The sequence below is a fragment of the Pungitius pungitius genome, chromosome 11 (genome assembly GCF_949316345.1).
Source record: "Pungitius pungitius chromosome 11, fPunPun2.1, whole genome shotgun sequence".
Classification (NCBI taxonomy): Eukaryota; Metazoa; Chordata; class Actinopteri; order Perciformes; family Gasterosteidae; genus Pungitius; species Pungitius pungitius.
Window position 1 is genome coordinate 159,941 of NC_084910.1, and position 17,798 is coordinate 177,738.

Genomic DNA, 17,798 nt, shown 5'->3' on the forward strand with positions numbered 1-17,798 from the left:
GCCAAACTACCCCTTCAACTACAACACAACCCGCAGCCAAACTACCCCTTCAACTACAACACAACCCGCAGCCAAACTACCCCTTCAACTACAACACAACCCGCAGCCAAACTACCCCTTCAACTACAACACAACCCACAGCCAACGACCTCTATAATCTGCTTGGGGACTAAGTTCCATACAAGGGCAGACACACACACACACACTCACACACACACACACACACACACACACACACAGGAACAGAGTAAAATACAAACACAGATAAGTGAGTAGCAGCATACGTCTGTGTGTCTAAAGCAGGCTGCTCTGTCATTTTGACCCTCGGCTCCCCTCTCACAAAGCAACTAGGATATCAACCAATTACAGTGCTGCGCCTGTTCTGTCATTTTTTCTGGTCCGAATATGGTGGTGGGGGGGTTTGCCCACTCTGGTTCTAAGCAACCAGCGCACACACACACACACACACACACACACATTTAGCAGCTTTGAAGAAAGAGGTCAGGGTGGAATATAGGCTGCTGATTTCTAATCACAGTCCTCTTCTGACTTGTCAGTGTTGGGTCTGTTTAGTGGATCAGGGTTGATGCAGCTGCAGAACTAGGCGTACACAGAGGCCTCTCTACCCTTCTTGCTTCAAAAGAACATCATTCAGGGAAAAACAGACCACCTCAGAACTTCCAACCCAGCTGATGAACTGTGTGGTTGTGCAACTTCTTTTTTTCAACTATGGGAGCCCTGAACGTTGAGGCGTTAAATGTACAAGTAGACGGCTACATGGGTCGATCTACATATACGTACGGGATGAACATACGTGCTTTTAAACCAACCTGCACATTATAGCTGTCACCAGTCTTTGTGCGTTGTGTCAAACGAGGACCGTTAAAGACGACCTCCTTCTATGATTCAGATTTACTGGCGTCACATTCCAGTTTGTGTTGATCTATGAATAGATGGAGGCAGCAGTGCTGAATATATCATTGTACTAGCCCAGGGTCTACGGGGAGTTTATATTGGCTTGTGGAATAGATGTAAACGTGTGTGCGTTGACCCCAGGACAGAAGCGTTTTCTCCATTTTTAAGGCCATTGGTTATAAGCAGATCCTCTTTGGAGCTCTTTCACTGTCACAGATGTTCGAGGCTGAAAACCGGATTATTCTGCCTTTGGTGCAACTTAATATTAATGGAATAGTTACGAAAGCTTGGCTAATTTCACTGTCATTTAAGCGAGCACATTTTTAAAAAGATTCTGATAACCTTGACTGGACGAGACTTTGCTACTAGTGCTTATCAAGTATTATGCACCAACCAATGTGTACTTGGAGTATATTAGGGGAGACGGAGATCGGCTGAAGGTTGCTTGTATGCTTGCACTGTGCTTTAAATAGAAAGGAATTTGTGTCTGGCTGTGTGCATGTTTCTTTTGCAGAACACACCCTACAGTCTTCTGATCAGCTCTGCAACAACACAGCACCCATCATTTTTTAAGAGGTCCATTATTGACCGAATGCTAAGACTTGGCGGTCGCTCAGACGAGAAGAATAACAACATCAGTCAGTTTTAGGAGCACGTTATAAGCACAGTAAACGTTCAGTTCCTTAGTTAAATCATTTTGAGAGTGGCTCTGTGGTCAGCACTGGTTCTGGGTTGGAACCCAAAGGTGCTCCGCTCCAGATCCCTTTGGAGCGTGTAGGCTTGAATCCCAACCGATGTTCCCGTGATGCCTCACATATGCTGCAGAACCCCCCAAGATCTGTACACAGTTTGATGTCAAATGGATACACTTCCCTTATAAGGATAGAGGTTGCAGCTGTCTGGGGATAATAAGTCAAAACCTCCGTAAACTCCTAGAAAAAGATGTGTGATGGTGCTGCAGTACAGTAATTCAACTTAAAAGGTGAAACTAATATATTATATAGACTCATTACATGCAAAGTGAAATGTCTTTATTTAATATCATTTTGATGATTATGGCTATATATATATATATATATATATATATAGCCATAATAATCTTAAGTTGAATTACTGAAAGTAATGAGCTTTTGCACAATATTCAAATTTTTTGAGTTTCACCTGAATTACAATTCAAAACACTTTGGTTCCATGTGCAGGTCGTCTTTTATTAATGGTACTGTGTTGGGCTCTTGGTTTGACCAGTTCTTCTCTATGGAAATTCAGCCGTAGTGTAATGATGGTTTCGGAATAAAACTAGTGTTCACATATGAGGGCTTGAACTCTGACCATTTTTGTGTCTTTATTTGGTTTTTTTTGCATGACTGTTCAATCTGTTGCTGACATCAAGAATCGTACATGCAAATGCGCACACACACACACACACACACACACACACAAACCTAGAGCGTCATCTCCATACCCGCTTCTCCTCTTTATCACCAGAGCCCTTTTCCTTAAGTAGGTGAGCTAGTATTTGCAACCAATCAGTGGGGTTACCAGCCATAAAGTCTCTAACGAGTAAAGCAGAACGCAGTTGTTATGTAGCATTCTATTATAGTGCAGTCTGTAAATGCTTGTTAAACCATACTGAAGGACCGCTGTGGGTATGGTCCCCTTTTCCCTTTCAGATCAACAGGGCAGAGCCCAGTTGATCCTTCCGTTGACCTGTGAGAGCTGCAAACTCGACTCAAGATTCCAGCGGTAGATTTAGACATTCCTCCCACAGCAGGCCATGTTTGAGCCTACTCGCACACGCAGTGAATACAGACGCTTTCATACGTACTTCCAATCTCACATGATCAGGTTGATGTAAGTTTACCACTAATCTAAAATGTTGCACAGATGTGCAAACCAGTTGCTGCGGTGGATCAGCCGCCTGTGCGTCTGTTACGTGAATCAAAGTAGTGCTTCTGCCGTCAGGCTAAACCAATATCTCCTTTATATTTTTACATTTTTTCTTCCCCTCCCCCTCCATGTGACGTATTCCATGGCTAAGCTCTGTTTCTCCTCCTCTCCCAGGGCGACGGTGGTTGCCGTGGCGGCGTTCCTGGATGCCTTTCAGAAAGTAGCCGACCTGGCCACCAGCTCACGAGGTAGGAACACGCCGCCCAAAGGGTCAACTCGCTTAACTCGCTATGTGTGTCCGAGCACCTCTGTGTCAGTATGCCCCCCCCCCGACCCCCCCCCCGTTGGGCGAGAAGGTTGGGTGGGTTGTTTGCTTTATCGTGTGGGTAGTAAATCCGTCACTGGGCTGTTTCTAAGCCCCACTGCTGCCTTTTGTCTTCAAACTTCTGCCCCCTTTCCCCTGCTTTATGCCCCCACCCCCCCCCACGTCTACCCCCTCTGTGTCTACATCTGGACTCTCCTGCGGAGTCTGTGTGCGTGTGAGGGAGAAAGTGAGGGATTGAGAGCCCTCATCCCTCCCCTGGCTTTTGACACCTCCTACTCCGCCTCCTACTATTAATAAGAGGGAACTGAGACAGACTCACACATTCATCAGCTCACCTACAGTGGAGAAACATGGAGGGGAGACAGCTGGGGGAGCAGAGGGAGTCATACGTCCTCTCGCCTCCCTCCCTGCAGTGTAACACACACGGTGTGGACGTTTAATTCCACTCGCTGAGGAGCATCATCTCTCATCTGCTCTCTACGTATCGCAGGCTGCATGACACCAGTTTGCTTTCTGTCACCTGAGCTCCTCATAGGCATAGCCAGTGTGTTATTGTGCGCTGTGGTTAACACACTGCCATCTGGGTCAGAGATGAATGACCTGTCCACCTGATACGCGTACCTGGGTAATATAGTGACTCTTTATTACCTGGATTCCAGATTCTGTTTTTATGGTGTGCTCCAGTTGTAAATCTTTGCATATTCCTGAAATGTTTGTATCAAACCTCGTTGCTCTGAATAGTGCTTTAGCTTTTATTATACTTTGAGTATACTTTGAGTACGAATACCTTGACTGTGAACAGATAGTTATTCATATTTGTATTATATCTGTGTTATTCTTTATCTTTAGATGGATGGATTTGTTGTGCTCTGTAGACCAGGTTGGTGCTCATAACACCCTTCAGCTTGATTTATTCTATGCCGTAGGTCAACTGATGATGAAAAATACCAATTGGCCCTTCTGACAATAATAGAATGTTATAAAAGATCCCTTAATATGATGTTCTGCTGGACGTGCAGAGATATCAGCTTACTCACCTACGCAGCAGGAGAGCGTCACAGTCTCTCTGTGTGATTTGATGTTGAAGAGTATCTGCATGGTTTCTGGATCAGATAAAGGCACTAACAGACACTACATTTTCACTTTGCTAATCACGATTGGCCAAAGGTGGGTCCACAATGTACAGAGATGGGGACGTCTTTCCTTCATGTTTCTTATCTCCCTCATCTTCTTGCCTCATGTCGTCTTGTGGGTCTGCAAGTCCTAACCTGCAGAGTGTGTGTGTGTGTGTGTGTGTGTGTGTGTGTGTGTTTAAAGCGGCTTAAGTAAGAAAGGAAACCGCCCTTTATCTCCCATCCACTGCACCATGGAGACCACCAACTGTTAATGTTCTGCCAGAACAATAATAATGATGAAAGCACACAAACATAAAAGTAAGCTGAGGTTGGACAGAGCACCTATTAAAGGTTCTTTAGTCTCTTAATCGGGAGAACAAGGCTTCCGGCTGCCTTTAGTAAAGGGTGGTTCTGGTGGTTCTGGTGGTTCTGGTACGGGCGGATCACTTGACTCGGCAGACTTTGATGGGGGACAGTAGTCGGGTTTATTGGTGGAGATGGAGTTACGTGGGGACCCTTTCATCAGTGTTCTCACTGAAGCAGCCCGATCAGAAGCCTGAAAGACACATTAACAGAACTTGAACCTTAGCCCCCCCCACGGGGTGTCCTCAAATGAACCTTTGTTCAACTATTCACATGTTCACAAGGCGTTTGATAAGCATTTCATTCATTTTAACTCTTCCATTTTAAGGCTAGTCCATTTCCTTTTGGCTCAGTTCACAATCTGACTAAAACCTGTAATATCTACAAACCACCAGGCATAGACAATGCATTAGATGTTCTTAATACATTTCCAGTCTACAATGCCAATTCAATAGGAAAGTTTGTTCCCATTAAAGGTCTGTTCACAACCTCAAAGCTTACATAGGGTTTAAGCTTCTTTTGGTTACTATAGCTTCTTCTTGGGAAGAATAATTATTTCCACTTACATCATATTAGAATGTAGGTCAAAGTTTCATTTTCAGTGTTGACAAGCTGCTCAGCAGCTGCAGAAGTTCTATTTAAACATCGTTGTGTCCTTGTTCTTGATTTGAACCGAATGTCCTCCGTTAATTCAGGTAAATGCAGCCGATGCATTAGTCCTAACAAATAGTGCACATGCATTGTCTTTCTTTGTCATGTATAATAGCCATTAAACCAAATCCATCACAAAAGAATCATTATAAACTCAACACAATATATTTTTATTTATTTCTGTTTCCTAGAAACCTGTGGTAACCCTCTCTGACCACTACAGGTGTAAAACACATGTTTGTTGCATGAGCTCATCGCTGTGGTGTAAAAAGCTTTGATGGATTTTTGGAAACCGTCCAGCAGAAGTCTGTAGATGTTTTTAATCATCAGCTGTTGCAGGCTGTTTGCTTTTCTGCAACTTTTTTTTTTTTAACTCATTCATGCATGAATCAATGAACAATATATGGGATGCTGGTCCAGTTTTTGCATGGAACAGGTTAAATTACAGGTTTGGTATGGAAATAAACCACGGATTAACACGCAAGGATTAACCAAAATAAACTCTTGAGTGCTTTTTTTCATTGTCAACATTTGTAAAGGTAAATTCCAGCTTCGTGCTTTACAGTTGAATGAAATGAATCCAGTTCAAGGAGGTGTTGTGTTGGCTGGAGGACCTGAGGCTCCGCTCTGCTGGTCCGTTTGGAGGATAAAGTCCACTGAGCTGTGCTTCAGCATCGTCCCACTGACCCACGCTTTCACTCGTTTTACAGCACGGTTGAAGAACCTGCATGTTTTTTTTCTTCATATGTTTTCTTAGAAATAATTTTTTCAGTCCATTCTTAGTACGTCAAGTGTGCTGATTCATCCCTCAAAATAGAGTTCTTCATAATCTTTGTCATGTATCATACCAATGTGGGCATTTCTTTATACGGTTTATTTCAGCTCTGCATGGTGAGCCCTCACATCTCCATGTATACTGTACACTGTACACTGTTTATTTTCCGTATATATTATATATATTTCCTAATTTTTGAACATGGTCACAAAGGTGAAAGAGCCTGTATCCATGAGCTGTTGTATGTACAAACAAACAAACACCAACAGGTTGTTTGCTGTAAAAGGTCAAATGGTTCTATTTGATTAAAAGTCATGTGATTAAACATATTTCCGGCACTGACTTGATAGAAGCGCTCAAATATCAGGCTACATGGATCGGTGTCCAGGAGACTGATAAACAAGCCAATAACCAAGAGTCATGTCAGAGAAAACATGTCGTGTTCCAGGCAATAGGACGGGAAGACAGGGGACTTTTAGTTATATCAAGATTCAGTTATAATTTAATCTCAAAACCATCCCGCTCCAGACGACCCTGCACCATGTTTGGTTCTCAAATGGATACAACATAGTTAAAAGTGAGGCATATATTGTGTTGTTCGACATCTTAAAGCGAGTTTCAGCACATAAAACATGATCTTAAATCGGAGTGAACACAAAACTCTTCTAACCATTGATGGGATCAGTTAATCAGTCTAAGTAAGAAAAAGAGGCAGCTCTCTGCTCACTTTGAGTCACGTCACATTCTGTCAATAATCTCCTATTCCTTCTTTTCCCACTAACCAAGCAGTTTGGGAAACTTTGAAGATGGAGCCGCTCCAACAAGTACAGGTTACACGCTACCTGCTACACCCCCAAGGAATACTGCTCCTTTTTGTTGCACAGTGTAAAGTTTACTGTGTACCTAAAATTGATTAAAACCCTTTTTTTAAATACTAAGAATTTCGCCTCACGACATACAAGTCAATAAAAACAAAAAATTAAACCATATTACAATAAAAGAGCTCTTTCTGTGGGCTGTTGGCTGTGACAAAGCGCTCTGTGCCCGTCAGGGTTACTACACGTTCATCACCATTTCCTTCTGCGCATAAGGGCTGTCGCTTCTTTTTTAAGCTTGTACCTGTGTGTGTGTGTGTGTGTGTCTGTGCTCCGTCTCCGTGGTGTTCCACCCCCCCGTGTGAGAGGGTTGAGGGGCTGAGCCCAGCGAGATGAGGTCATTCCAAACGACGGACCACAGAGCAGATGAAAAGAAATAAAAATAACACAGCAATGCGATTTTCACTCTTTTGGACCAGAAACACACCTGAAATGTATAAGACGACGTTCTGGGTGGTTCTGTTCTCGATAACGTTGAAGGCCACAATGACCTTCATGCTTGTTTAAAACCCTAGTCTGATTGTGAAAACTTCATAACATGTTCACATGGTAACACACACACACACACACACACCATTGAATTTTTCCCATCGCATAATAGTTTATTCACAGTTATAAAAATAACTAGACCGTGTCGCATGTTTGCTCAGCAGCTGTCGGGACACTGTCTGGGCATGTTAAATGTGTGTGTGTGTGTGTTCATGTACGGTGTGTTAGTATGTCACAGTGTGTGTGTAGCATGTTGTTGCCAGTGGCTCGGGGAGCTGACTCCGTAGAGATGAAATAGACACCTGCCCAACGTGTAGAAGCCTGTTGGAGCTAATGGGTCCTAAAAAGATGATCAAGTTGTACCGACATGTTTTTAAGGAGGATAATGACTTGGATCCAGTCACCTGACCAGTGTTTGAGATCTCGTTGAGCAAGAAATAAAATCATCATGAACAGAGCATTTTGCCAACTTCAACAGCTCCAATTTATTAGATTATATTAAAATAATTCTAGACATGGCCAGAATCAGTTATTCTTTCGACAATAAGCTGTTTTTAGTCATCAAAAAGGTCTCTGAGGAGACAAAGGGGGTTATGGGATAGATAGGCCTAGGGGGTGTTGAAGTACTGGGTCTGATGCAAAATCCCATGTCAAAACCTCTGGTAAGAAGCGAAAGTCATACATTTCTGACTACCCAAGTGTACTTGTGTATTCTGGGAATAAAGTATCGGCCCATTTAAATTGTCGAGGGCGTTCTACTAAACTGGTTGAGCTCCTCTTGCCACGTCACAGCTCCTTGTTTTCCAGCTCGCCTCCAGTTAGGACAAAGTGGCTGTGCTCCATCTTTCTGACCTCTATAGACTGCCTAGCTTCAGCCCATTGTACACCCTCTCCCAGTAACATCAGTGCCGCCCCTCCTTATGGAATAGCTTAGTTCCACCGGGGCCCTTGAGTTCCTACAATGAGTTCAGCGCCCAAAAATAACTTCCACTCCAGAGGTGTGCTTGTCTCTGCAGTATAATTCTCAGGCGCTATGAACTAACGTGTATCTAAAACAGGACCAACCAAAACCCCACAGATTCCACGTATAGTCCATAAAATAGAGGTGCATGCAGTGTTGCTGCGTAAGCAGACATCAAGGGTAAAGGGGTTGTAAACCCCAGATGTCTCTAAAGATTTACCTTCAACTATTTCCAGTCATCTGGTAATTCACTCAGGGCCTGAGCCTGTCACAACTGTTATCTATTACCATGTCACCATGACAGGCATGGATGACTTGTCACTCTTTTTAACTTTTCAGAGGCCGCGTGCATTGCAGATATTGAGGTTGATGGATGTGAAAACATTGGGATCCAAAAGAGATGGAAGGCTTGGTAATAATTGTACACGTGAACCAGATGCTGCAGATCACAGTAATCTAATCTTTTAATCTAAACGAGTCCCAGGGGCCCGAGAAATCACAGTGTGCAGGCTTTCAGCTTGTGGTGGGTTGTGTGTACATACAGTCAAGCACGTGTGTGTGTGTGTGTGCGTGTGCGTGTGTGTGTGTGTGTGTGTGTGTGTGTGTGTGTGTGTGTGCGTGTGCGTGAGGGCGTATGCGGTCCCCGGTTGTTCCTCAATGAGGCCTGTGTTCCCCCCTCTCGTCCCCCTTCTACTCCGTGATACTGGGCCATATAATTAGTGGGGACGAGCCCACATCCAGCCTATAGTTAAAGTAAAGAAGGGATTCAGTCTGAAATCAGACACTCGACTTGACGAAAGTAACATTTTCTGTTCAATTATCACGGACACTTTGGCTTCCAGACCAAACCCGGCATGCACACAACAGTCTAATTGTGTCGGTTATTTGCTCATTTATGTGTGATCTGCCTCACGGCTCCAGTTTCTTTCTTTTTTTATGTGGTTTTGTTCCAGTTTCCCGCTCGGTTCAGAGCTCGGTTCAGAGCTCGGTTCAGAGCTCGGTTCAGAGCGGCCTTGTATCCGGACCCGACCCGCTGTGACAGGGCTCGGTCCGTGTGCACTTCCTGTACTCCGTGCCGCTCAGACCTGAATCCCATTCCCTGGATCCGCTCTGTGGCTTTCAATCCGCCCCTCTGTTCTGACCCTTTACTGGGACTCCCAACAGACCACTGGAACCGGCAATCAACTCGGTGAACGGGTCAAATACACACGACTGGCTTATAAAGAACTCAGAAGCACAGGTTCACAACGTGGGTAGAGACTCGATCGGATCGACAGAATGTCGATTTCTCAGGACAATGTAGTGTGATTTAAAAGGGAAGCAGCTGCAGCTCCAAAACAAACAGACATTGCATAGTCAGTGAACATCTCCTCTGTTTTTGAAAGATAAGACATGGGACGCTCTGTCTCCAGCAGAGATCGTTTGTTGATGTTTTTGAGTGTTTTAACCAGAGAATCATCCGATTGCTCGTGTTGGTGTGTGAGCACACTGGTGCCTTTCTGTTGTTGTTTAACATGATTTGGAACATCTGACATGCATGCAAAGCCACATTGATAACACGTGTCTTTGAAAGATGAACTTCAGGGTAATAACTCTGCTGTGGTTTAATAGGCAATTTTTAACCAGGATGCCGAATTAATAACCCGTTGTTGCGGGTGAGTTTCTGTTTTATGTGCAAAGTGAAATCAATTTGAAAAACTCCTGATGCTTGACATTGTTTGCCTTGCTGAAAAATGTCAATCTCAATAATTGACCTTTCACAAATATTTTCAACTTCAATAAAGTGTTAAGAAATCCCGAGACGGATGACATTTTGGTCCGTAGTGTGTTTGCCAGTAAGTGCATGTGTGATTCAAGACGATCACACACAAGTGTGTGTGTGTGTGTGTGTGTGTGTGTGTGTGTGTGTGTGTGTGTGTGTGTGTGTGTGTGTGTGTGTGTGTGTGTGTGTGTGTGTGTGTGTGTGTGTGTGTGCATCCGTCTGCGGACTGTGTGCGTGTTCAAATAAATAACCTCACAAGTGTATTTGTTGTGAGCTAATTTTAGGTTTCTCTGCGTGTAAAACATTGAACACATGAACACAAGACCACGTCCCAGCAGCCAGTGAGCCGACAGTCTGCTTTTGTTCTAGAATTTCTAGAACTTCTACGAGACGTTAAGCAGCTTCATAGCGTTCATCGCGTACCTCTGGAAACCTAATCATGACTTTGGCTGCGTAAACACAATTATGACCCATAGATTATTAGTGGAGTACTTTTTCCCACAGCAAAGTCATTTAAGGTCGACTCCCTTCCCTTTTGTTTCCTCTCCACGTCCCCCCCCCCCCCATCGACACCCCCACCTGCTGTCCGTGTCCATGCTGTTGAGACCAGGTGCGTACACAGCCGCTCCGTGACAGCAGCATCAAACCATTTTGCTGTTTATCACCAGGAACTTTCTACTTGGATTAAACTCCCCTCAAGGACAGCGAGAACGATGGGAAGATAATGTTTGCTAAAACTTTTACTTCCATTGAAGTCCAGCAAGCTAACAAGTGGCACCTGAATGATGTCTGTGTCACTTTCCCTCCACAAATGTTATCTCTTAACGCCACACTATGAGCTCTTGATAGATGTACACTGATATATCAGCTTTTTTTGCTCCACACTATTGTCATTAATATGGCCTATACTAACCTCTGACACTTCTGCCTCAACACGTAAAGACAGAGTCACGCGTGCACAGCGCGGTTCCATCATCATCATCATCAGCTTCTCACCATGTGACTGGGAGGCAGAGCCATCTGCTGCAGCTTCACCCTTAAGGTGAACTTGAAAGAAGTGTTACCACATTCAGTAAAGGTTATTCATACAATGCATCAATTGGGTCTAATATGTTTTTTATACAGTCATGTCAAGCTTAAGTTGTTGTTTTTTTATAAAGGAAAATAAGGGTTTGTCGATTTGTGCTGAGCAATCATGTCGCGCTGTTCAAATAGATGTAATAGATTGAGTTCATGTGTGTGTGAGATAATGCAGCCGTTGTATTGGTTCTTGGGTGGATAAGTAATGGCTGAGTTAAGTCAATGCAACACTCATTCAGGGAGCTTTCAGCATGGGGATTGTTCTCGTCTCATGGACACTACATAAAACACTGTGACTGAATGATGTGTTTGTATCAAGAGTGTGTGTGTGTGTGTGTGCGTGCGTGCGTGCGTGTGTGTGTGTGTGTGTGCGTGGGCGGGTGGATGGATGTGGGGTGACATTCGGTTGGAGAATGTCCCCTCACTAACTCTTTGACAGCATAAAGGGTTCTTACACAAGCGTGCACACACACACACACACACACACACACGGTAAATGTAATGCGGTCCTTATTTCAAACAAGGGCGCGTTGTGTTGCACAGACCGTCGAGTCTCTGGTCCAAATGATCTCCAGTATCTCCCCGTCCTCCTACCTGAAGGCAGGGGGCGGGTTCCAGACGCCACGCGGTACTGTGGACGTTATTGTTCCTGCTGGGTTGGACTTGGACTTGTTCCTCTTGATATGCTCCATACCTTTGAGTTGATTTCCTTTTAGCAACCCAAGTTAACAATTTTGTTTCAACTTTTGGAAGTCACTTTTGTTAAAGATCATCTTCACAATTTATTTATTTTTATGTCACGGTCAATTTTAACTGTATCAAATAAATCAAGACAAATATTGCTTTTGGTGAAAGTATATGGGAACCGGAAGTGTTTATACGCATTAAAATGATTCTCCTCCTTTTGTACGAGGTTTTAGTGTTTTGTTTCTTGTGAGTTTCCTCTTTAGTTAAACACGTCACGCATTGCGTTGGGCTTTTACGCAAGAGGGAATAATGACGTGCCGCTCCCTGTGCACACCTTAAACTGTACTATGACTTATGTTGAAAAAACCATTTTCCCAAGCAAACCTCCTGCTCAAGTTAAATTGACATGAGTCAACACCGAAGCTAATATCTGTAGACAATAGAATATCTCACGGGATGAATTCCAGAATTGAAAATGAACGTGAGAGTGATCCCACGGACTTCAGCTCCTTCCACTCACACCCCGTGACTCACACCTCAGTCACTCCAGCTGTCATTCAGTCATTGCAGTGGAAACGTGAAGCTGTGTCATCATCACTGCCGATGATTAACAATCACTTCCATTGCCCATCTGATGCGATGCTAGGTGCACCCCAAAGGAGGATGGCAATGCTCCCACCAGAGAAAGCAATGAATGTTGGGGTCCGATAGTGAATCAGTCGATCTGTCAGTGGAATGTGTGTCACACCAGAAAGGAAGATTAGAGAGAAAGTGGGGCACCAGAGCCCAAAAAGAGCCAGAGTGGGCTCTGGGGTAATCTCTCTCTCTCTGGTTATCTTATGACACGCTTAAAGCCTGTCCTTGGGGGACTTGATTGGTCCGATTCTGGGCAGCAGACTTGTAGCTGTTGTTCATCTGTTACATGCTTTACAGACTAATATGAAGAACCTTAGTGACTCGAGCTCTGTGCTCCATTGCAACAACTTATGGTTTTGTTCTGTAAGGGGTTATTTTATAGCTCCCTATTGGATGTCCCACCTGGTTGTGCATTTTCACCTGAATACACACACTGATATTCAATAAGAGACTGTCCCTAAAGAGGCAGGTCTGAACTGGCCAGCTGTTTACTGACTGGATTACCCCGTGTTAACATCAGAGAGCAAACAGCTTAAAAGAAGAAATAAATAAAAAGGGGGGTGAAATTCCTGCATGACCTACATTTGCGTTGCAGTCTGCAGCTGAAGCCCACATGTGCATCTATGACGTGGCCCTGTAGGAGTACACTAAACCACAAGCATGAAGCCTGGAGAGGCTTTGCTAGCATGGGAGAAGACCCCCCCGATGCTGTTCCCCTCTGACTCTACGCCTGTGCAGCGATCACATGACCACACGGGGCTCCGCCGCAATTTGTCTCTTTGCAGAAGGGCCACGATGTTTCATTTCTTTGACAAGAATATTTCCTTCACTCCGTCATTCATTTGATGACAGACTGAAGGCTGTGACCCACACAGTGCGCATCAGCAGGTGACATCTATGGTGGATGCTCTGCAAGGCCGGTAATTTAGTTTTTAGTTAAATAACTGGCTATATTTAAATGCACATAAATGATGTTTTGGACTGATGGAAAGCAGCAATCTCTGTAAATAAGGACGTAAAAAATAACCAGTTGTGCAAAAATGCTTCCCAAAGCGTGGTGCGACAGGAAAAAGGATGGTGGCCTTTCACAGATGGGAGCGAAGCGCACTTCTTATCTTAATTGTCTCCCATCTACTGCTCCAGCATCCATTCATACCACAGTGCTATGAGACGGAGGCTGAAAGAGGAGGAGAATAACAGGCAGATGCAGAGATCCAGTAGCTCGGGGAGCAGTCAAATGAGAAGGGCAGAGACGCAGCGCATTGAGCACATTTGTATGCTTTTATCTTTTATCTTGTTCATCAGCAGCCTAGAGACCTCGTTAGCATTCACACGACAGAACCACGCCGAGGTGACACGCTGTCACGCTCACACTACCGCCCTCCGTCAGCGCTACTCGCTCTTCTCGCCATTCCCTCTCACAAAACCCGACGTGTGTAGTTGTGTCGCCCACATGTGTGTCCCGTTACGTAATAAGCATCATGTGTAGCTCACTGTAACATGCTGGCTGTTCTCTAGCATTCAGGTGGCAGCTCTATAGTGGCACACTGACACACTTCCTGTTAGTCAGCATGGGGTGTAAAGGAGAGAAGGGCATCACTATCAGGATGCATTTCACTGCACTGACACACATTCACAACCACGGTTTACATATACATTCATTTAACACATCTTTGTAGCTATCACAATCTACTTTGTTGTTGGTTCTTGGTCAATAATCAACGCAGCATTCACTATGTCCATAAACATGTGTGAGTTTTTATTCTCTTGTTCCTCGTTTGACTATGATGCAAAGCATCAAACGGCATCATGGGTACACACCACGCTACTGATCTGCCCTTCCCCTCTGTCCACCTCTCTGCTAGTATCCAGTAACATGGTGCTTTCTAGCAAGAGAAAGGGCTGAATGTAAAATGGGAAGTAGTTCAGTCCAGTGCTAATGTTGCTCAATGATCTGCTGTCATTGGTTAGTGTCATCACACTTTCACCGATGTGAATGTATGTAGTAAGTATGTAGACTAAGAAAGTAGATAATGCTCATCTGATGTCTTAAACTACAGTTTAGAGCCATTCATTGAGACAAAAAATCACTGGAGGTGGCAGCAGCAGGACACAGCTGTAACACACCCTTAAACCCACCAGATGTGCCTCGGTACATTTTAAACACACCTCGTTGTCATATTGTGGGGCCGCCGCTCCTCTTTTCCTTCAACACCTCTGCTCCCTGCTCATCTCCTCCTCCTCTAGCCTGGCCTTCTCCTTCCTTCTGCTGTCTCTGCGTGACAGCTGGTGGGAACTGTAGTCAGCAGCCCCCGCTCACACTGCAGCAGGTGTGTGTTTGTGCACCAACGCATACATGAATGCATGTGCCCACTGAGGGTAGACTGACTGACTGACTGACTGACTGTTTAGGTCATTTATCAGCCTCATGGTTTATTGTTCATTTAAAAATGAAATGGTAGACAAGAATATTATTCAATTAATGTAATTCTGGCTTCATCACTACTATGTGGGTGGCTCCATCTGGGCATGCCAACTGCTGTGTGTGTGTGTGTGTGTGTGTGTGTGTGTGTGTGTGTGTGCACACATATGTCATCATACTCAGATGACTGAACAGTGGGTGAAGTGATTCAGGAGGGGTCCATCTAACGTACATCCTCTTCATTTTTGAAATCATGTCACTTCCCGAGTTTGATCGCATGCCCACATGAAGAAGAGAATGAATGTTCTTAAATGTTTTCTCCAGCTCTCTAATTAGCAAACAGATCCCTTCTGTCCAGCTGTGTGTGTGTGTGTGTGTGTGTGTGTGTGTGTGTGTGTATCCAGCTGTATGGTCTCCAGTCTCTTATCAGTGTAACCACTGGCCCTAGTTAACCACGACCATCTGGTCTAACTGCTCCTTCACTCCTTTCCTCCGTTTCTGCCCTCGTTCTTACGTCTCTACTCTTGGTTCTGTTTGTTTTATATGGGCGCATACTAAAGATATTTAACATATACCTTTCCTTTCCTTTATACATCACTAATATTTCCTCTTCAGATCATGTTTCCCTCCATCCTCTGATGGCAGGCTGGATTAGTGTGTGGTTGTGTGGTTTTAGTCTTTTGGTTACACAGCAGGCGGCCGTACAGTGTCACATTGATTGCTGCTACTATTGTTGATGATGCATCAAATAATCATACATTATTACATTACAAAGCATCTCCTGTCAATACAAGTAACTTTTTCCACCACTTCATGTAAGGAACTGAAGGGAAAATTGTCTGGCAAACTTATTTAGTTAATTGCAAGACCAGTGAAAAGCAGTGGTTACTCAGACAGTGTGTTCATGCTTTAGAATCAGAACAAAGAGACTGAACAAGTCGCTTCTCTGCCTTCCTTCAAAATGTCAGAGACACATTGCGACATTCCAAAGAACAGTCCGGAAGGGGAGGGAGGACAGACACGCTTTCTGTCACTGTCTCGCGCACACAGACACACAAACGGACCAACAACTATCACCTCTGTCACAAATGTCTCTTGAACATTGAGACAAAGGTTCCCACAGAGCCACAGCTTTCTTAGGTTGTATGACAAGTGTTATTGTCACAGCAGACAATCAATGAACATTTTAAACATCTATTGATCTTACAGCACGTCATATGTTCTTAGTACTGTGGAACGTGCTAAATTCCCTTGGCCTGCGATTGTTGGTCTTTTAAACTTTGCACACTTGCTCACTGGGATTCAACAACAACAACAAATGACATCATTTTAGCATTGTTTATACACAGATGCACCAAGGAGTCATGCCTATAGCCCACATGTGTGTGTGTATTTAGGGTTGTCGGTTCACAGAAAGTGACAAGCCTGTGAAACAACCGTGTCACACAGCAGCTATTCTTACTGACAGCTATGCTACACACACACACACACACACACACACATTTCCAGGGTTTGGTTGGTACATGACGGAGACACCATGCGTGTTAGCAGCCACTTTATCCTGAAAGCAACAGAACAACAATTTCACAAAGGGGCAAATTGTCCTGATATTGAGATCTGGCAACGGTCCAACCTTTAACGCTTCTGACCACAAGTGAAATGTGAGCTTCATGTTCAATATGCAACAATACCAATATAATACGGTCAACAGGTTTCACAGTAAATTACCAAATCATACAAACATCTCTCTCATAGGGACAGAACAACTTGACTCATGGACACTGCCGTAGGTCGTTCACCCAAATGTGTGTGTGGATTCCACCTGTGGGCCATGTGTGTCACATTGTCCCCGAAGAGTATGACGTGTCAGCGGCTTTATAATGGCAGGAAACAAATCCGTACTATGCAGCCGGGTCACATTGTAGACACACAATACACAGTCATACCTGCACTGTTTCCCCGGTCACTGGTTGTCATGGCAGCCAGCTACCTGCTGTGAGACGGAGAGACACACAATGCCCTTTCACATGTGGACTATGTGGTATTGCTGAATAATTTAAATTCAACCAAAGACTTTTCCTATGATGGTTTAAACAGTTTTAGTTGGGGGGGCTTTACACAAAGCATTGATCAGTAGGCCCACAACTCTACAGTAACTTCTTAATGAGAAGCCCTAGATCCTGCTTCTTCGGCCCGGGGGCCTCCTTGTGGCATCTATCCACCACACCCCCCACCACAACAAGCCGCCACAGCGAGGGTGGGACAGGCGGACATATGGACGGATAGGATGACTAAACAAGTCAACGCAGGAATGAATGGGCATTATGGTGTAGTATAACAGAAAGGTCTTTATGGGGTGCAGTAGCCACTCCCTCTGCAATAACAAGCATGTGGGGTAGGAAAAAAAAAGAATCAATGGATAGAGGGAAAAAGTTGAGGACATTACGGCCTGAATGGGACTTTAATCATGTCTAGGGGAAATGTACCAAGAAGTTGTAACTTTGCCTTCTAGAATGAATTTGGTCTGTATTAGTCGGTCTCTGCCTTTCACTAAGCAGGAAAAACACACATTGAGCCACTTATGGTCTTTGAGAGGAGGAGGACGGATGTAGATTGACCTAAAACTACAGATGCCGTTTGACTGGTTTTTAGAGTAGATATTTATATTTAACCCTGTTGAGTCTGACGGACACACAGCGTAGCCAAAGAGACTCAACACTAAACTGAAAATGAAAATACTTCAACTTCTTCACACAAGATCCTCTGGAATTTAGCCATTCAGCTCTAATTCGGAACATATGCTCTTAGCTTGAGGCCCCCCCACTCCAAGCTACCACTGTTCACACAAGGTAGCT

The 17,798-nt window shown here is 44.3% G+C and overlaps 1 protein-coding gene across 8 annotated transcripts in view; it reads left to right on the forward strand.

Moving 5' to 3' along the window:
- LOC119197179 (protein MTSS 1-like) overlaps positions 1–17,798 on the forward strand; it is a 38,433-nt gene that overhangs the window by 4,534 nt on the left and 16,101 nt on the right. For all 8 annotated transcript variants that reach the window (XM_062565342.1, XM_062565343.1, XM_062565344.1 and 5 more), the window contains exon 3: positions 2,977–3,050. In XM_062565342.1, the coding sequence (XP_062421326.1) occupies positions 2,977–3,050 (74 nt within the window). The remainder of the gene's footprint in view (positions 1–2,976; positions 3,051–17,798) is intronic.